This window comes from Oryctolagus cuniculus, chromosome 20 (genome assembly GCF_964237555.1).
Source record: "Oryctolagus cuniculus chromosome 20, mOryCun1.1, whole genome shotgun sequence".
NCBI lineage: Eukaryota > Metazoa > Chordata > Mammalia > Lagomorpha > Leporidae > Oryctolagus > Oryctolagus cuniculus.
Window position 1 is genome coordinate 45,802,024 of NC_091451.1, and position 20,360 is coordinate 45,822,383.

Here is a 20,360-nt window from a genome sequence, read left to right on the forward strand (position 1 = left end):
TCACTTCCTGGACTGGGTAGAGTCAAGGTTGGGAACCCCTGCCTTGACAGCAAGCTGGATGCGGCAGCCAGAGCTGGGCGTTGAATCCAGCCCATCTGATAGGGACTTAGCCGTCTTAATAGGCAGCATAACCACAGGCAAGAAGGATTTAAAGAGAGCAGACGAACCTTTGTCCTCTTTAAGCAGAGAAACACAAATATCGTGGGAGTTTCAGAAGGAGAAGATGGAGAGGAAGAGTAGTGTTTGAAGAACTAATGGCCAAAAGTACCAAGTTTAATGAAAGACACAAACCTCCAGGAAATTCAGTGAACTCCAGTTACGATGAGACACCGTGAAACTTCCAGACACAGCACTCGTCTTCACCACAGCCAGAGAAGTGGCTGGTCAGACACAGGGGCCTCAGCAGGGTCACCGGACTCCTTGTGAGACAGTGTCGTCAGACACAGGGCGCCTCAGCAGGGTCACCGGACTCCTTGTGAGACACAGTGTCGTCAAATACAGGGCGTCCTCAGCAGGGTCACCGGACTCCTTGTGAGAGTGTCGTCAGATACAGGGCGCCTCAGCAGGGTCACCGGACTCCTTGTGAGACACAGTGTCGTCAAATACAGGGCGTCCTCAGCAGGGTCACCGGACTCCTTGTGAGAGTGTCCTCAGATACAGGGTGCCTCAGCAGGGTCACCGGACTCCTTGTGAGACACAGTGTCGTCAGATACAGGGCGTCCTCAGCAGGGTCACCGGACTCCTTGTGAGACACAGTGTCGTCAGATACAGGGCGTCCTCAGCAGGGTCACCGGACTCCTTGTGAGACACAGTGTCGTCAGATACAGGGCTCCTCAGCAGGGTCACCGGACTCCTTGTGAGACACAGTGTCGTCAGATACAGGGCTCCTCAGCAGGGTCACCGGACTCCTTGTGAGACACAGTGGAGACCAGAGACTGCACGGCTCTTCCAGAGCACCAGAGGAAACAGTCAGCCAGAGTCCTGTGCCTGACAGCACTGACGTCACACGTGAGGGGATGAGGCTGCTTCCAGGTGCACCTGAGGTAGTCAGCGCAACTAGACCTGCTCCGGAGCAAGACTGCCACGGGGCGGCTGTCAGAGCCCAGGCTGCAGCAAAGCTGCGTGACCACAGAGATTCACAGCATTAATAGAAACACCACCTAGGGCCGGTGCTGTGGCGTGGCAGGTAAAGCTGCCACCTGCAGTGCCAGAATCCCATATTGGTACCGGTTTGTATCCTGGCTACTTCACTTCCAGTCCAGCTGGGAAAGCAGTAGAAGATGGCCCAAGTCCTTGGGCCCCTGCACCTACATGGGAGACCCGGAAGAAGCTCCTGGCCCCTGGCTTCAGATCAGTGCAGTTCCGGCTGTTAAGACCAATTGGGGAGTGAACCAGCAGATGCAAGACCTTTCTCTCTCTCTCTCTCTCTCTCTCTCTCTCTCTGCCTCTACCTCTTTGTAACTCTGTCTTTCAAATAAATCTTTTACAAAGTAAAAAGACCATCTAAAAGCTAGTGTCGTCTAAGTCTGCAGCTCTATATTTTTATTCCTACATGTTTCAAAAAATTGACTCCTTTAAGAAAATATCTAGCTTAATTTTGTGTACAGATTCAGGTTTTTTTTTTTTTTTTTTTTTTTTTTTTTTAATGTTTGAACGGCAAAGTTAGAGAAAAAGAGAGAGGAATTATCCTTCCCTGTACTGGTTCATTCCCCAAATGTCCACAGTGGCCAGAGCTGGGCTGGGCTGGGCTGGGCTGGAGCCAGGAATTCATCCATGTCTCCCACATGGGTGCAGGAGCCCAAGCACTTGGGCCATCTTCTGCTTGAAGCAGCTCCCATGTGGAATGCCAGCTCGATAGGCCATGGTTAGCCTGCTGTGCCACAGTGCTTCAGTTGTTTGACAACAGCAGGATGAGGCTGCTGCAGCAGCAGGTTGTCTGGTATGAGTTTGGGTGTTACTGGTGTTGAACTGGGGGGAAGTTCACACTAAGATGGTACAGCCGTAGGCTGTTAAGTGCACTCCCTGTGGTAATCAGGATAACTACAGAATATACACAAAGGAAATGTGAGAAGAAGATTAACGTTTCAGTGCATGTAATCAGCTGAACACAGAAGACAGTGACTCAGAAAATGGGGAGTGAAAGAGGTGTGCAGCAAATAGAAAAGAAATAACAAAGTGACAGAAATCATTTTCTCCTTATCAGTAATGACTTCAAATGTAAGTTGATTATATGCTGTGATCAAAAGAGAGGTGGGCAGAATGGGTGAGAACACTTGATTCTGCTTTGGCGCTGTACAGGAGACTCACTTAACAGCGAGTAGAGAACAGTGTAAGTTAGATAGGGACACAGGGGACCAAGAAGGACATTCGCTGTTGGTGGGATTGTAAAATGGTGCAGCTGCTGCAGAAAACAGGATGGCAGCTGCCAAAACCTGCCGTGTGCCCCAGCAGTTCCCCTTCTGGGTGTAGCTAAGGAAGGAGCAGCAGGGTCTCCAAAATACACAGCCCTGCTCTCAGCAGGCACACCTGTCCGTCAGCCTGCGAACAGGTGAGTGGACCGCATGTACAGGTGGTATCGTTGGAGACAGGGTACAGCGTGAACTTGGACACCACTGGGTGAAGCAAGCCAGTCACAGAGAGGAACGTATCCATCCTGTGTGATTCTACTTAGGATAAGAGACTTAGTGTGGTCAAATCACAGAGACGGGACCTAGAGTCGAGCTCGCCTGAGGCTGGGGGAGGAAGGGGAGAATGGGGAAGGGGTTGGGACCTATTACCGATGGGAAACAGAGTTGGGTTTTTCAAGCTGCGTGGAGTCCTGCAGTGGTGGTGCTGACAACCGTGCGTCAGTGTGACCGCGGATACCACTGAGCCACACCACCTCAATGTGGGCTTACCACAGGGAGGTCCCGGGAAAGGGGTCGATGCCAGTGTCTACCACTGAGCGAGCGTGAGTGCGGCATCCATTAGTTTGTGTGGATTTGAAACATTGTACATGCTCTTCTTTTGCCAATCTCATTTCCATTTTTGGGTTTCATTAAATTCTTCTAAAATTTCACTGATATCATTTTTCTAGGCTCTTGGGATGCTCTTTTGGCATAAGCATAACATTGAAAAATCACTGGCTGATTTGCCCAACTTTACCCCCTTCCCAGATGAGTGGACTGTGGAAGATAAAGTCTTGTTTGAACAAGCCTTTAGTTTTCACGGGAAGACTTTTCATAGAATCCAGCAGATGGTAAGTGGATGAGACCACTGCTTGTCTTGTCTTGTTTGTCCATCCGCTGGGCCAGGCCAAAGTCAGGAGCCAGGAACTCCATCTGGGTCTCCCACTTGGATGGCAGCAGCCCAAGCACTTGAGTCATCTTCTGCTCTCCCTGGTGCATAACAGGGAACTGGGTAGGAAGTGGAATAGTCAGGACTTGAACTGGTGCTAATGGCATGCCAGTATTACAGGTGGCGGCTTAATGTGCTGTGCCACAATACCAGGCCCCATATTACTTTAAAACTACATGTTTATTAGTTTTTTCCTTATCAGAAAAATGGTGCTGTGACTTAGGACATTTCTGAGTATTTCAATGAGTGATCTTTTTTTATTTATTTATTTTGCCAGGCAGAGTTAGACAGTGAGAGAGAGAGTTATAGACAGTGAGAGAGAGACAGAGAGAAAGGTCTTCCTTCCGTTGGTTCACCCCCCTTAAGGCTGCTACGGCCGGTGCTGCGCTGATCCAAAGCCAGAAGGTGGGTACTTCCTCTCGGTCTCCCATGCGGGTGCAGGGACCCAAGCACTTGGGCCATCCTCCACTGCACTCCCAGGCCACAGCAGAGAGCTAGACTGGAAGAGGAGCAACCGGGACTAGAACCCGGCACCCCAACTGGGACTAGAACCCGGGGTGCTGGCACCACAGACAGAGGATTAATCAAGTGAGCCATGGCGCCAACCAAGAGTGATCTTTATTAAACATATCTAAACATTACCTTTAAATATAAACCAGAATATCTTTTATATTCAGCTTCCTGATAAATCCATAGCAAGTCTGGTGAAATTTTACTACTCTTGGAAGAAGACAAGAACTAAAACCAGTGTGATGGATCGCCACGCTCGGAAACAGAAGCGGGAGCGAGAGGAGAGGTGAGCCTGTTGGGACTGCGGGCTCGCCCAGCCCGGGAGCTTGCTCAGTGGTGGAAGAGCCACAGAGGAGAGGGTAGGGGGCCTGGAAATCCCCCAGTGCCTTCCTGGTCAAACTAAACCCCACACGGGTGCTCCTGAGCTAGCGCCATGAGGTAGGTTCCCGAGCGAGTGTCACCGCCTCGGTACTTTTTCTGTTCCCTGCGGAGAGCTTATATTTGCAACGAGTGACCTTACACATCTGGTGTTGCCCCCCTGCCTTTTCAGGCTTATGCTTTTTATTAACCAGAAACTTCTTGTTTTGTAAGCTGAAGTTTATATTACTGTGTGGTATGTAAGAAAGGGGCAGCATCAGATTAGATTCTCCTCTTCCCTTTTGACTGTTGGCCTTTGTGTGTAAGAGAGAAACATCTTAGAATTTCTTAATAAGGAGGTGAGTGTTAAGGCTAGCTTAGTGAGTAGGGTACTTAGCTATCACTTCCTCAGTCTCACCCAGTGCACAGGGAAGGGGGAGTCTGGTCTCTGCCTCGGGTGAGTCAGCTCAGTACACCTGGCCCTGAGCTCTGCTGTTCCAGGAAGGAGGTGTAGCAGCCAGAAGGCAGAGCACAGACATGTCGGGGTTTTGGGGGTGCGGGGTAGAGTGAGGGGGTGTCAAGAATCTAGGTGGCTTTAAAACATCATGCTTTCTAGGTTAATGATACCGATGACAATGAAGGAGAATGAACTCTCTGTGCTGCAGTATCGTATCTCAGGACAGAATTGTGCGATTTCAAGTGAAGAAGTGCTATGTGAGAGTGCAGTCTTGTATAAATGAGAGTGCTGTGGAAGGCTTCTTCGAAGCTCTTTGCAGACCTCAGATTCAGCACAACTGCTGACCTTGATGCATGTGCACGCTTTTGTTGTGCAGCTCACAGTCTCGTGGCTGTTTACGGGTCAGTACTTACCCTGACTTTGGTTGATTCTTAGTTTCCCATGCAAGGTAGACTCTGATTTATAGTTATGACTTGAGTCTGGTCCTACAACAGAATGAAATAACATGGACAGGAGTGGGCTGTCCTTGACTATAAATGGTCAGAATATGGCTGCCAGTGCGGCCGTCGCAGTCCACACACCCGCCTCTGTGCGACCACCACGGCTGGCAGCAGTGCTGTGCCAGAATGTGGGGTAACCCTGCAGCGGGACTTGCCGATGGACCGGATGCTGCAGCTTCAGGTTCTGTCTCCTCTGCAACACTTCTCAGCTGGGAGTGGCTGGGGGAGGTGTGACCACCTGCTCACCCGGGTGGCTCCTGACACCAAGTGACAGGTTGACACTGGGAGGCCTGAGTGTTCTGCCGTCACCACCGTGCAGTGGTTCTGGCGGGGCAGACCAGACTGCCGCTTGACCTCTGCCAGTGTGTCAGTTTTTAAATGGAGTTCCTGCCAGCCTGAGGGTTTTTGTTATGTTTTGTGGGTGTGGGTGTGGGTGTGGTTTTTTTTTTTTTTTTTTTTTTTTGAAATTCTCAGTGGAAGGTCACAAAGTGTTTGAGGTACTATACCTTTGTAAGTGTTCCTTTTTTAAATTAATGAGCTTTAAAATATCAGTTATCCAGGCCACTAGAAACTCTTGGACTTTGGCCAGGTAACAGAGAGGTGGGACTTAATATCAGTCGAGAGCTGAAAGAAAACAGTGATGCTCTGCATCTGGTGTGGGAAGTGAGAAGCATATTGTAATACTTTTCACTGTCAGACCAAAAACTATGACGTTGACATTCTCTCTGAATTACACAGAAGTATATACCTCGGTCGTCTGGATACATATATTTTAATTTTATGTTGTGTTTGTCATAAACTAATTGGTTGCTTATATGAATATAAGAATTAATACAAAATAATCTTTCAGTAACTTGTTCTTGTTTTTCAGTGAGGATGAACTAGAAGAAACAAATGGAAATAATCCCATTGACATTGAAGTTGATCAAAACAAGGAAAGCAAAAAAGAGGTATTTTTCTCTCTGGTATTGATCAGGCAAACTTATTCTGCAAATAAAGCATTCTTCTTGTTCATTCTACTTAACTTATTAAGGGTTCTGTACAAAGCATCATGATACATCTTTCTTTGTTTAACTTGAGATTAGAGACAGGGAGAGCTCCTATCCACATGTTCCTTCATTCCCATATGTCTGCAACAGCCAGGGCTCGACCAGACAAGAGCTGGGACCTCAACCCAGGTCTCCCAGTGGAGTGGTAGGCACCTAATCATTTAAGCCGTCACCACCACCTCCCAGGGTCTGTCTAGAATTAGGAACCAGCGCCAGGTATGTAACCCAAGTAACTCAGATGTGGGATGTGGATGTCTGAACTGCTAGGTCAAATACCCACCCCATGATACGACTTTGAATCACGAAGTGTACTCAGAGAACCTAGAAGTCCAGGACCGTGAAGTACAAGCAAAGGCGGCGTCAAGCAAGTACATGGTGTCCTGTCTCGGGCGGGAGCCCTCACTGGTTTCTTTCTCAAGTGCTAGTTTTGTTTTGTTTTTTTTTTGTTTGTTTTTGTTTTTGTTTTTTTAATATTTATTTATTTATTTGGAAGTCAGAGTTACATAAAGAGAGGAGAGGCAGAGAGAGAGAGAGAGAAGTCCTCCAGCCACTGGTTCACTCCCCAATTGGCCTCCATGGCCAGAGCTGTGCTAATCAGGAGCCAGGAGTTTCTTCCGGTCTCCCACGCAGGTACAGGAGCTCAAGGACTTGGGCCATCTTCTGCTGCTATCCTAGGCCATAGCAGAGAGCTGGATCAGAAGGGAGTGGCCAGGAACCGGCCCCATATGGGATGCTGGCACTGCAGGGGTGGCTTTGCCCGCTGCGCCTCAGGGCTGGCTCAGCAACGTGCTTTCAAGAACAGGCTGCTGCCTGGCCCTGATTGTCCACTTAGCAACCTGCTTTCCAGCTGCAGTTCCGACATCCCATTCCTCAGAACAGTGAGGACCTTCCCTCACACGTCTGAAAACCATCACACAGATTTCAGGCTCCAGATCCAAGGGCACGTGAATGCTGCCAGCGGTACGACGTCACACACGTGCTAGGAGGGCAGAGCATGGAGTCAAAGGTCAAGCTGGGTCTTCTGAAGAAGAGGCGGCTCACAACACTCCTGGAGGCCTGTGTGTGGCACAGCCGTGTGGGAGGCCCACATGGACTTCCGGACTCCTGGCTTTGGCCTGGCCTAGCCTCGGCCATTGCAGCCTTCTGGGGAGTGCACCAGCAGATGGAAGATCTCTCTTTCTCCTCTCTCTGTCTTCCTACCCCTTCACTATCAATGTGCCTTTAAAATAAAAAATCTCTTTGTAAAAAATTCATGTACCACATATACTGTGAAAAACTATATATGGGTTTTAAAATGTTTTTGCACCAAAATCTGTATTTTCAGTTCTGGTTTTTCACAAACTTTGAAGTACCTTCAAAGTAGCAGAACATTTATTTTAAAGTTTATTTATTTATTTGAAAGTTAGAGTTACACCGAAAGAGAAGGAGAAACAGAGAGAGAGAGAAAGAGGTCCTCCATCCGCTGGTTCACTCCCCAATTGGCTGCAATGGCCGGAGCTGTGCTGATCCAAAGCCAGGAGCCAGGAGCTTCTTCCAGGTCTCCCACGCGGGTGGTACCGGGGCCCAAGGACTTGGGTGAACTTCTGTTGCATTCCGAGGCCATAGCAGAAAGCTGCAGAAAGCTGGAGCAGCCAGGACTCGAACTGGTACCCATGTGGAATTCCAGCACCGCAGGTGGTGACTCAACCCGTTAAGCCACAGCGCCGGCACCAGAACAGTTATTTGATGCCAGGAAAAACAGAAGGGTCTAGATAGGTCCCAGCTCTAAAATGCTGTCAGTAATGTTGGATTTCTCCAGGACGAGCAGGGAACACACCTGCAGAGAAGTACTAAGGAAACGGCACCCATGGTCACCACTAACTGAGATGCGATACTGAATAGATCCTTTTTTTAATAGAAATAATAGAATGAGAACTTACCCTGTAATATTTCAGGCTTTCAAAATTTGCTCTGCCTTGAATAATATTTCTAGGTCAAAATAGTTGTATACATAGTATTAGCAAAATTATACTGTTTGGGAATTCAGATTGTACTGGAGTCTTTTACAAGCTGTTTTGATGTATTGTTATTTAATAGGTTCTTCATTTTAAACGGAACATTTCAAATGAAAGAGAAAAGGCTTGATTTTTAAATCAGTTTCTGTAATTTTTATACACAAAACAATTTCTGACCCAAAAAGAAAAATGATTAAATCTTAGTAATTGGCCGGTGCCGCGGCTCACTAGGCTAATCCTCCGCCTTGCGGCACCGGCACACCAGGTTCTAGTCCCGGTGGAGGTGCTGGATTCTGTCCCGGTTGCCCCTCTTCCAGGCCAGCTCTCTGCTGTGGCCAGGGAGTGCAGTGGAGGATGGCCCAAGTGCTTGGGCCCTGCACCCCATGGGAGACCGGGAGAAGCACCTGGCTCCTGCCATCAGATCAGCGCGGTGCGCCAGCCACAGCACGCTGGCCGCGGCAGCCATTGGAGGGTGAACCAACGGCAAAGGAAGACCTTTCTCTCTGTCTCACTGTCTACTCTGACTGTCCAAAAAAAAATCTTAGTAGTTTTCTGAGTACTAGATTAGTAAAACAGGTTATGGTCAGTAGGTGACCTGTATTAAACAGCACAGTGCTCTATAGAATATAGTTTATTACCAACTAATATTTGTAGATATTATTTATAACTGCTGTTCAAGAATTGCCAGTACCAGCATGGTTTGCTTAGACTCATCTCAGTCTTTAATGTAAGAAGCCAAAAACCTGAACATATTTTCAGTTTTATCAGTGATTTTTTTAAAGGATTTATTTATTTATTTGAAAGGTATAGTTACAGAGAGGCAGAGGCAAAGGGAGGGGGGGGGTTTCCATCCGCTGGTTCACTTCCCAGATGGCCGCAATGGCCGGAGCTGCGCTGATTCTTAGCCAGGAGCCAGGGGCTTCATCCAGGTCTCCCACATGGGTGCAGGGGCCCAAGCACTTGGACCAACTTCTACTGCTTTCCCAGGCCACAGCAGAGAGCTGGATTGCTAGTGGAGCAGCCAGGACACAAACTGGCACCCATATGAGATGCCAGCAAGGCAGCAGCTCTACTCACTATGCCACAGCACTGGCCCCTTATCAGTAATTTTAAAACACTACCAGGATGAGGTTTTGAACATTTATAAAAATTGATTGTTCGTAAGATGGTTACTAGTTTGTTGTAACACTTTTCCAAAATTTTACTGGGTTTCACTTCAGAAGGTTTAGTGTTTGAGAAAGTACTTAGAGAGAATTAGCAGCAGTCATACATTTTAAAATGGCAGCATAGGGGGTAAGGCATTGAGCCTAGCAGTGGGATGCACATGTCCCTCATCAGCGTGACTGGTTCAATTCCCAGCTCTGGCTTCTGACGCCAGCCTCTGCTAATAATGCAGACCCTGCAAGGCAGCGATTGGGTTCCTGCCACCTACACGGGAGACTTGGATTGAGTTTCTAGCTCCCTTCTTTACTGTGAGGATTTGGGAACTGAAATAGTCTCTATCCCTCTGTTTCTCTGCCTCTCAAATAAATAAATAAATAAAAATAACTTTTAGAGGGCCACCATAGTGGTTTGGTAGATAAAGGCACCATCTGCAATACCAGCATCCCATAAGGGTGCCAGTTCAAGTCCCAGCTGCTCCACTTCTGATCCGGCTCCCTGCTAACAGCCTGAGAAAGCAGCGGAGGGTGGCCCAAGTGCTTGGGTCCTTGCCACTCATGTGGACCCAGATGAAGCTCCTAGCTCCTGACTTCGGTCCAGCCTTAGTGGCAATTTGGGGAGTGAACTAGCAGATGAAAGATGAATCAATCAATATCTCTCTCTCTCTCTCTCTCTCTCTCATTTTCAAATAAGTAAATTAAATATATATATATATATATATATATATATATATATATAGCAACCATGTGTATTTTTTGAGCAATTTATAGAAGTTACCCAAAAAGTTAACTGTTGTCCACAAAGAAAAGATGTGTAGGGGCCGGCACTGTGGTGTAGCAGGTAAGGCTGCTGCCTGCAGTGCTGGCATCCCATATGGGCACCGGTTCATGTCCTGGCTGCTCCACTAGCAATCCAGCTCTCTGCTGTGGCCTGGGAAAGCAGTAGAAGATGGCCCAGGTCCTTGGGCCCCTGCACCAGTGTAGGAGATCCAAAAGAGGCTCCTGGCTTCTGGCTTCAGATTGGCACAGCCCCGGCCATTGCAGCCATTGGAGAGTGAACCAGCAGATAGAAGACCTCTTTCCCTCTCCTCTCCTCTCCTCTCCTCTCCTCTCCTCTCCTCTCCTCTCCTCTCCTCTCCTCTCCTCTCCTCTCCTCTCCTCTGTCTCTGTCTCTGTCTCTGTCTCTGTCTCTGTAACTCTGACTTTCAAATAAATAAATAAATTTTTCAAAAGAAAAGATGTGTAAAAGTCATATTTTCATCACTTCAAAATGTGTGTATTTTTTTTTTTTTTTTTTTTTTTGGACAGGCAGAGTGGACAGTGAGAGAGAGAGACAGAGAGAAAGGTCTTCCTTTGCCGTTGGTTCACCCTCCAATGGCTGCCGCGGCCGGCGCGCTGCGGCCGGCGCACCGCGCTGATCCGATGGCAGGAGCCAGGAGCCAGGTGCTTTTCCTGGTCTCCCATGGGGTGCAGGGCCCAAGCACCTGGGCCATCCTCCACTGCACTCCCTGGCCACAGCAGAGGGCTGGCCTGGAAGAGGGGCAACCGGGACAGAATCCGGCGCCCCGACCGGGACTAGAACCCGGTGTGCCGGCGCCGCTAGGCGGAGGATTAGCCTAGTGAGCCGCGGCGCCGGCCTCAAAATGTGTGTATTTCTTAATGGGAAGATGGAAGTGAATGACTTCCAGATCCTTCCCCAGTGCTGGATCAGTGGTCGTCTGTGTGCAGGGGGAGATGCGGGCGGTATCATAGGTCCCCCTTATGCTGGAGGCCGTGTCAGGATGTGGCCAGAGTTCTTCCTCGCTACAGGAAGCTGGACCTGCTCACTGTCAGAGGCTTGAAGAGGTAGAACAGGGACACCAGTGTGTGAGACTGAAACCACTTGGAAGCCTTCCTGCCGGCCTGCTAAAGTGTGTGTATAGTAGCTGTTGTGTTGTAGGAAATGGGGTTTTTATTGTTGACACTTTTACTTGTTAGTTTCATTTATCAAATGTGTATATCATGCAGGTGCCCCCTACTGAGACAGTTCCTCAGGTCAAAAAAGAAAAACATAGCACACAAGCTAAAAATAGAGCAAAAAGGAAACCTCCGAAAGGCATGTTTCTTTCTCAAGAAGACGTGGAGGCTGTGTCTGCCAATGCCTCTGCTGCGACCACGGTGCTGAGACAGCTGGACATGGAGCTGGTCTCCATCAAGCGACAGGTGCGTTCAACCCAGTCCTGGGAAAGGAATGAGCTGGTCTTTCGGAAGTGTTTGTACTTGTCACCCATTTTGTCCCCTTATGTAAATACTGAAAGGGGATTTTATTTCTAATGAATTGAACAGAAGATTTTTGGGTATTAGTCAATCAATTTGTTTTAAATTGACTCTTAAAATATTAATAGGTAACAGGAAAGTGTGTGAGTGATTTATGCTCAGTACCTGCATTTGTATGAGTGCATTTGTATCTGAATGATCTCAGTGGCTTTTTTATGTGTGTTGTCAAGAAATAGGATGTCACCAAGACCCCACTTGTCACTTACACGCACACACTCTGCGCCTCGTGACCCACGCTGTCCAGGGAGAGGACACTGTTTTTAAGATCAGTCAGGAATCAGCACTGTTGTCCACAGTTGTCCACAGCACCATTGTCCACAGCACCATTGTCCACAGTTGTCCACAGCACCATTATCCACAGTGGGTTGTGGTTGGACTGTTTCTGGGCTTCTAGCTGCGGTACAAGAGGACTCGGGGCCTGGCCCTTTGTGTTTTCCACGTATTGTCATCATTTCAGTTTCCAGAGAAAGACTTCGTGGGTGGGCACCTCAGATGCCCACATCCCACATTGACTTGGATTCCCTGCTGCGGCCCCTGGCAGTAGCCTCCTGGGAACGTAGGGGCTGGGAGGCAGCAGTTGAGGCTCAAGTAATTGGATTGGGAAAATTCTCAGCTCCACCTTTGTTATTTCCATGCCCCTCAGGGGTCCCCTCCCAGCCGCATTTGTGGGCTGTGCAGAGTGAGCCAACCTTAATCTTCCACCCCCACCTCTCAGATAATTTTTTAATTTAATTTTTAACATTAAAAAATAGAAAATTTACATCTTTATCGAGTCTGGTCCTTCAGTGTTCCGTTGTTTCTGTATTACACAGGCTTGTGCACTGTTTGTTAAGGGTTATTCCTAGACAGTTGGTACTTCTGCAGCTACTCTTGCAAATGATCCTGCTTTTTAAACTCCGTAGTTCAGAAAGGGTGCATCATTTCCAGCTGGCTGCAGAGTGCTTTTGGAGTGAGAATGCGGCCGAAGAGGGTGGTATGGACCGCTCCTCCACTCTCTCTGATTTTCCCGCTGGATTTCAGCTCTAGAAAACTATCAGCATTGTGGAGTGACAGTTTAGTTCCGAGTTTCTGAGTTGTTAATCTTGGTGGTTTCCCAGGAAAGTTAAGTGGGGGCCTGTGTTCCATCTTCCTGTGTCCCAGAGTGGGGGCTGGTACCCACCTTGACAGCAGCACAGCTGTGCTGTGATCTCGGGAGAATCACTTGATCTCCCTGGGCCTCGGAAATGAGGAGATTAATTCTGGCTGATGTCACAGATGCACCACGTGCACACACGGAAGCCCTCTGCTGTGGCAGCGCGCTCTGATGAGGGCTGGGAGCTCTGCATCTTCATCTCTCACAGTCCTTGCCCCTCTGCCAAGAGGAGGTTTGTTAATGTGTTGAGCAAGGAAAATGAAGCCCCTTGGTCCATGGAGCTGGGAGTGATCGGAGTAGGAGACGTGAAGATGGGTTTGTGGGGCAGAGTGCACCACTCACATTTGAAGATGCTATGGGGAGCCAGCTTGTGGACCGCAGCCCACCAGGACCCCGTGGGGCAGTGCTGGCCTCTGCAGCATGGGACATTTGGCTCCCTTGTTGGATAGTTTACCTGAAAGAACATAAAAACTGACCAAGCAGCTGAAACAGGAGGATTTATTGTTGTCAGGTAGCAGGCACCCACACCGTGATGCGCCCTTTGATTTGGTTTCTTTCTTTGTTCCATGGCCTCCCCCGGAAGCTGCAGAAGCCATTTGGTCATCTCACATGCATTCTGGCCGTTCCTTGTAGCGGCACCCCACGGCAGTCTCCTGTCTGCCAGCCGCCACACGCTGCAGAGCGTCTGTAATCCCGGCGTGTGCTGCACCCGGGAACGCTGCCTGCTGCAGCAGGTCTCTGAACAGAGAACAGGGTCTGACGGGAGACAGGGCTCTCTCTGCACGCCCCACACCCCACATGAGACAAAAGAAATTGTCTGTGAGAGGCCAGGTGGGGCGTCTGCCAAGTAGATTGATCTTTGGTTTTTATTTTATTTTCCCTTCTTTAAATGCTGGTTGCTTTCATACCTTAGCTCTTACCCAGCTCCTTACCAGTCTGGCTTCCTTCCACCTGCTCTGAGGCTGGCAGCAACATGTTCTGCCTCTGGTTTATAAACTGTGTATTCCTGTTACGGAAGATACACCAGCGATAGGGATGTGGACTGTGAGAATCTAGCATTTGCAAATGTTTTGTGTGTAATCGCTGTGCTAGCATCAAGAGCTCCCTTAGTGTCCAGCGGAGAAACACCCTCTACACAGAGTTCAGGGAAGGAACCTGCTCCATCCAGGAGGCCCCAGAGGGCGGAAGCGCTGCCTTGGCCAGGTTGGCTGTTTGGTCTGCATTCATTTTTCCTGTGGCTGGGTGAGGGCAAGCAGGTGAGGCACACCGAGGGAAGGAAGACAGGATGGACAGTGAGGTTTGTGGGACAGCTGCTGACATCACGCGACATCTGTGCTTGTGTTCTCTCTGCCCTGGGTGGCACATGTGACGTAGTGGGACAGCACCAGGTTAGGGCTCTGGGAGGCTGGCCCTGAGCTCTGCTGTGTCCTGTGTCTTCAGCTGACTTCTGAGCGGTGGGACGCCGGCTGCTCTGTCCCAGCATCATGGCCAGCTCTTGTGCTGACGCAGTCCCCTGCCTGTGTGCAGGGGCCCTCTTGCCCCCACTCCGTGGGCATCAGGCTGTCTCGTGGCTGTGCTCAGGGACCGCCGCACTGAAATCACCGCCACGGGAACTGTCGCTCCCCGTCTTCGTGGAGGAACGACACAGGACCCTGCGCTGTTCTTTCGTCTGCTCGGCCCTCCCCGGGTTTGCTGCTGGTTCTTCCCGGGTTGGCTACTATCCCTTCCACCTCCGTGGAAGGGCAGTTCCCCCTGCCACATTCCCCACTTCCGCAGGGGAGCGGCACACCGCCGGCCGGCTTTCTCGGGGGCTGCACGGGTTCCCTTAGATGTTCCCCATAGATGTTCCTGGTGCATGCCGTCTCTCTCCTCCTTTATAGTCCTCCTCCGCCAATCCCAACTCGGCTGCCCACACGCCGCGTACGCTGCTCTCCAATCAGGAGCAAGTCCTACAGTTAATTGGTTGAACTGGAGGCAGCTGTGCGGAAGCTGTTTACTTCTCTCCCAGCGCCATATTGTGGGAGAGCAGATGCATAGAATAAGTCTTAATTCCAGTAACTCAGTCTAGTCCGGTTGCTCCCCACAGGAACTAGAGCGGCACTGCTCTTTGTTGTTTTTGTTTGTTTTAGTTTTTTTCAGTTGTGTGTTCTTTTCATGCCTTATGAAAGCTTTCCTTTTTTAAACAAAACTCTTTTCCCATTTAGATTCAGAATATTAAACAAACGAACAGTGCTCTCAAAGAAAAACTGGATGGTGGAATAGAACCGTATCGACTTCCAGAGGTAGGGCTGTGGGAGCATCATCGCAGATCTACCCGTTTGGGGTGTTAAGAGAACGGTGTCTGGGGCAGGTATTATGCAGTGGTTTAACCTGCTGCTTGGGCCACCTGCACCACGCGTCAGTGTGCCTGCAGTGGAGTTCTATGTGTGTCTCCAACCCAGCTTCCTGCTAATGTGCACCCTGGGAGACAGCAAATGGTGGCTCAAATACTACCACCCACTTGGGAAACCCTGATTGAGTTTCTGGTTCCTGGCATCACTTTGGGTGTTGTGGGCATTTGGGAAGTGAGCCATCAGATGGAAAATGTCTGTCTCTTTCTGCCTCTCTACCTCTCAAATAAATAAATATTCCTTTTACCAAAGAATGTAGTATATGTGTGATTCGTCTCCAATATGTATCTCCTAGGAAGAAGGGTGTAGAGATTGGCACTTAGTTTAGCTTAGACACTTGCACCCCATATCTGAGTTCCTGGGTGCCTGGCTTCAGTCCCTGTCCCACTCACTTTTTTTTTTTTTTTTTTTTTTTAATTTATTTGACAGGTAGAATTATAGTCAGTGAGAGAGAGACAGAGAGAAAGGTCTTCCTTCCTTTGGTTCACTCCCCTAATGGCCGCTACGGCTTGCACTGAGCTGATCTGAAGGCAGGAGCCAGGTGCTTCTTCCTGGTCTCCCATGTGGGTGCAGGACCCAAGCACTCGGGCCATCCTCCACTGCACTCCCAGGCCACAGCAGAGAGCTGGACTGGAAGAGGAGCAACCGGGACTAGAACCTGGCACCCACATGGGATGCCGGCACTGCAGGTGAAGGATGAACTAAGTGAGCCACGGTGCTGCCTCCCTCCTCCCTCCCCCTTTTATTTAAGAGGCAGAGACAGACAAAGGTCCTCCACCTGCTGGTTCACTCCCCAAATGGCTACAAAAATCAGGGATGGGCCAGGCCAAAGCCAGGAGCCAGAACTCAGTCTCTGTCTCCCACGTGGTTAGCAGGAACCCCAGGTACTCAAACCACCATCACCACTTGTCTCTGAGAGTGGAGAAAGCTGGAGTCAGAAACAGCAGGTGCTCCACAGGGGCTCAGGCGTTAGGAGCAGCTTCTTGTGGGAGCCAGGTGCTGCACACGGGCTCCTGACTGCAGCTTCCTTGTGTTCAGCAGTGGCGGCTCAGTACTGGGGCCCTGCCACCCTCCTGGGAGATGCGGGCGAGTTCCCAGCTCTCAGCTTTGCCCTGTCATTGTGGGCATGAAGCATGCAGCAGTGGATGAGAGCTCTCTCTCTAAATCTGAATTAGAAAAACAAGACCAGGAGCAGGGTTGAAAAAGCAAACCTTGAGAACAACTACAAAATAAACAAGAAGGATGTTGAAGGATATAGACGTAATTTTATAAACCTCGTTGAAGTTAAGATTCAGCAAAGGTCATTACACCCCAGAAGAGCACAGCCATCTCTAAATATAATGTGCTCAAGCCCTCATTTGCTTCCTCAGGTCATTCAGAAATGCAATGCACGTTGGACCACAGAAGAGCAGCTTCTGGCCGTACAAGGTAGGGGTGTCTCCTTAGAGAACGCGCCAGCAGTGGGGTGGCAGTGACGTCTCGCCTGCTTGCTCCCCTCACTTGCTCCCGAGAGAGAACATACGTACTGCATTCCCTAGGGTTTGCTGCTTTTTCCTTTTGCACTTCTCACAGGTTATAAAAGTTAACCTGGAAACCTCCTTGTGTGACTTTCATTCTAGCAGCTTGGTGTTGAGCTCTTCATAGTGAAGTACAGAGCCAGAGAAGTAGCAGGTCAGATGTGAGAACCTTACTCTGAGAGTGTTATGGGCCTGGGGGTCCCGATGACATAAATGCAGGACACCCCCAGGCTCAGGGGATGCAAGGACTTCCTTGTGCTGTGACATGGTGGGCAGGCTGATGTCTAGAGGACAGGGTCCTGTGGAGCTTGTACGGCCGTGTACGTCTGCATGCGTCCATCTAGAAATGACTGCGTACTGCTCCCTTTCCACACCAAGGTAGTGCCTGCTCTTGGAAGCCCCTGTTTTCTAAACGGGATAAGGGAGCAATCAAATTGTGGTTTATAAAATGGTTTTTCTATTTTATTGAAAAAAAAAATGCTCTCTTGCTTTCATAGCCATCAGGAAATATGGTCGAGATTTTCAGGCAATCTCAGACGTGATTGGGAACAAATCAGTGGTACAAGTCAAAAACTTCTTCGTAAATTATCGACGCCGCTTCAACATAGATGAAGTTTTACAAGAATGGGAGGCAGAACATGGTAAAGAAGAGACCAACGGGCCCAGGACGCAGAGACCTGCCAAGTCCCCGGATGATTCTGCAAAGACGCCGGAGGAGGAGGAGGAGGTAACGGTGCCCGCCCTTCTCTGCCAGCTTCATCTCAGTTTTTTTCAGCTGTAGAAATATTTTTAGGTTTCACCTGCATCAGTAATTTTACTTGTGCTTATAAAATGCCATGATATGTGTGTTGATTCAGTCAGTTCTTGTCACTGTGATTATTCATGTTTTAGCTGCTTGTCAAATTTTTTATTCCATCCTGGTTTCTTCCAGTCACAGAATATTCCACCTGTACCAGTATTTCCTTAAATGCGGTACAAACCATGGGGAAACAGGAAGTGAGTGTCCGAGCTGTTTCCGTGCTCCCATGGCGAGCCTGCTTGTCATGACCTCAGGAGGGGACTTCCTTTTGGGGGCCTGTACTTTGGTAGAATTCTGAGCTCTGTGCCTGCTGTACAAACCCTCTAATCTTTGGTGTTGTTCAGGCCTAATTATTGATAGGGGCATTTATAGGTTTTCTTATAAGGCTGGAACTTGGTAGGATGGTGACTGACTTTCTAGTAATTTCCAGGATGGTGCACTGGTGTATGTCATCAGCCTAGTCAGCCAGGATTAGGTAGCAAGATTGCTTGGGCTCCAGAGACCCATCTGCTGCCTCCCTGCCCCCAATATCAGGGCTGCCTGCCCTTTCTCCATCTTGCCAGGACCACCCTCCTCTGTGGAATCTGGGTGTGGGGCTGAGCAGAGGTGAGCATGCATTGCTAGTTACTGCACATCTGAACTGTTGACTGACTGTAAACGGAGGCTTCCTGTAGCTCTACAAGGAAATCACTTTCTCACCAGAGGCTTCCTCACAGCCGCATGCCTGATGCGAGGTGACTCTCACGTTGAGGGAGTGTCCCCTTGAAGCCTGTTGTGTCCTGAGCATGCAGAAGGACCCTCCTGAGGAGGAGGGCACTCCTGAGAGCATGGGGTCACTGGTCCATGACGTTTCCATCTGTTAGGAAACCGAGACGTTGTGTTGCAATCTGGCTTTCCAGAGCCCCTTACCTTGATTGCACTTGGTGGTGAGTGCAGAGTCTGACAGTGCCAGTGTGAAGGGCACCCGGCACAGCTTCCTGTATGCCCCAGCGGGAGGCCTGGCGGAGGGGCTGCCCTTACAGTTAGCAGTGATTTTGTCTCTGCTAATTGCCCTCTCACAACAAACTAACCTCCATTTCTGGACTCGATTCAGGGGAACTTTGGAAAGTTGGTGATTACTGGGGAGGAGATGGAAGAACTCTCCATGTGTGGTTTAGCTTCAGTCCCAGGGTTACCAGCGCAGATGGTAGGAAATGCTGGTGCTCAGTCACCCTTTGCGTAGCCAGCCGGAGTGTCCTGACAGCAGGACCTGCCGTGGCGCACAGAGGGTGAAGCCACTGCCCACAGCACCGCCGCCCACACGAGCAGCGGTTCCAGTCCTGGCTGCTCCACTCCACTCCAGCTCCCTGCTCAGATGTTAGCCAAGGGCTTGGGCCCCTGTCACCCACATGGGAGATCCGGGTGGATTCCAGGCTCCTGGTTTCAGCCTGGCCCAGCCCTGGTCATTGCAGCCATTTTGGAAGTGAACCAGTGAATGGGAGATCTCTCCCTCCCTCTCTCTCTGTAGATCTGCCTTTCAAATAAATAAATAAATAAATACATCTTTAAAAAAATAAATCTGAGAGTAAATCTTAGACCAAAAATTTTTTTTTTTTTTTTTTTTTTTTTTTTTTTTTTTTTTTGGACAGGCAGAGTGGACAGTGAGAGAGAGAGACAGAGAGAGAAAGGTCTTCCTTTTGCCGTTGGTTCACCCTCCAATGGCCGCCGCTGCAGCCGGCGCACCGCGCTGATCCTGGCAGGAGCCAGGAGCCAGGTGCTTTTTCCTGGTCTCCCATGGGGTGCAGGGCCCAAGCACCTGGGCCATCCTCCACTGCACTCCCTGGCCATAGCAGAGAGCTGGCCTGGAAGAGGGGCAACCGGGACAGAATCCGGCGCCCCGACCGGGACTAGAACCCGGTGTGCCGGCGCCGCAAGGTGGAGGATTAGCCTATTGAGCCACGGCGCCGGCTTAGACCAAAAATTTTTTAAAGTTTTTTATTTTCATTATATTTGAAAGGCAGAGAGACAAGTTTTCCAGTCGTCTAGTTCATTGCCCAAAGGCTCCCAAGAGCCAGACCGAAGCCGGAATCCAGGAATCTAGTGTGTGTCTCCCATGTCCCTGCAGCCACTCAGGGTGCACACGAGCAGGAAGCCCGAATCAGAAGTGGAGGAGCAGGACTGACCCAGGCACTCCCAGGCGGTGCCTTAACCACTGGACAAAATATCTGTCTTAAGATTTCTTTTTTTTGCCTACAGCTTTTCTTCCATCTCTGCCTGGCTCATTTCCTGGCTGACTTCAGTGAGGCAGGTCTTTGTCACTGGTCCTTGTCAGCTGTGCATCAGGAGCATCCTCAGGCTCGCTCTGTTGGTGGCGCATCCGGTGCCTGTAGGGTTTCCTTCCATACGCACTTGTGCCTCATCCGCGTCTAGACCTCCTCCAAGTGGTCAAACTTTGGTTCTCTTTCGTGATGAACGTTCTCTGTGCGGCTTGTGTGTGTTCACCCAGTGTCGCAACATCAGAAGGAAACAGGGGAGTGGTGTGACCTGGCACGTCATTAATGCATAGCCTTTTTATCTGCTTTTGAAGTGGTTTAAAGTCCTCCCCTCAGATTTCTCGAGTCTCTTTGCTACTCTGCCACCATCTGTTGTCTGTTCTCTGTGTTTTAGTCTGTAGAAGGAAGTCGATCTGTTAGGATCACCACGTTCCTATGTCCCTGGGCCTGAGTGGGTATGTGAGAGCCCTAGCGTCCTGTCAGTGCTCGGACGATGGAGTTTTGTCTTTCCCAGCCTTTTTCCCCAAGGAGTCCCATCAGCCAAGCTTGGAGCCCACTGATGCTCTGTCTGGGATTTTAGGTATTAGGCAA

The 20,360-nt window shown here is 49.6% G+C and overlaps 1 protein-coding gene across 2 annotated transcripts in view; it reads left to right on the forward strand.

Moving 5' to 3' along the window:
* The window catches only part of RCOR1 (REST corepressor 1), a 100,807-nt gene that overhangs the window by 75,817 nt on the left and 4,630 nt on the right, over window positions 1-20,360 (forward strand). For both annotated transcript variants that reach the window (XM_051834874.2, XM_070065422.1), the window contains 7 exons: window positions 3,077-3,238; window positions 4,014-4,132; window positions 6,032-6,110; window positions 11,371-11,565; window positions 15,016-15,093; window positions 16,572-16,629; window positions 17,216-17,445. In XM_051834874.2, coding sequence (XP_051690834.2) covers window positions 3,077-3,238; window positions 4,014-4,132; window positions 6,032-6,110; window positions 11,371-11,565; window positions 15,016-15,093; window positions 16,572-16,629; window positions 17,216-17,445 — 921 coding nt within the window. The remainder of the gene's footprint in view (window positions 1-3,076; window positions 3,239-4,013; window positions 4,133-6,031; window positions 6,111-11,370; window positions 11,566-15,015; window positions 15,094-16,571; window positions 16,630-17,215; window positions 17,446-20,360) is intronic.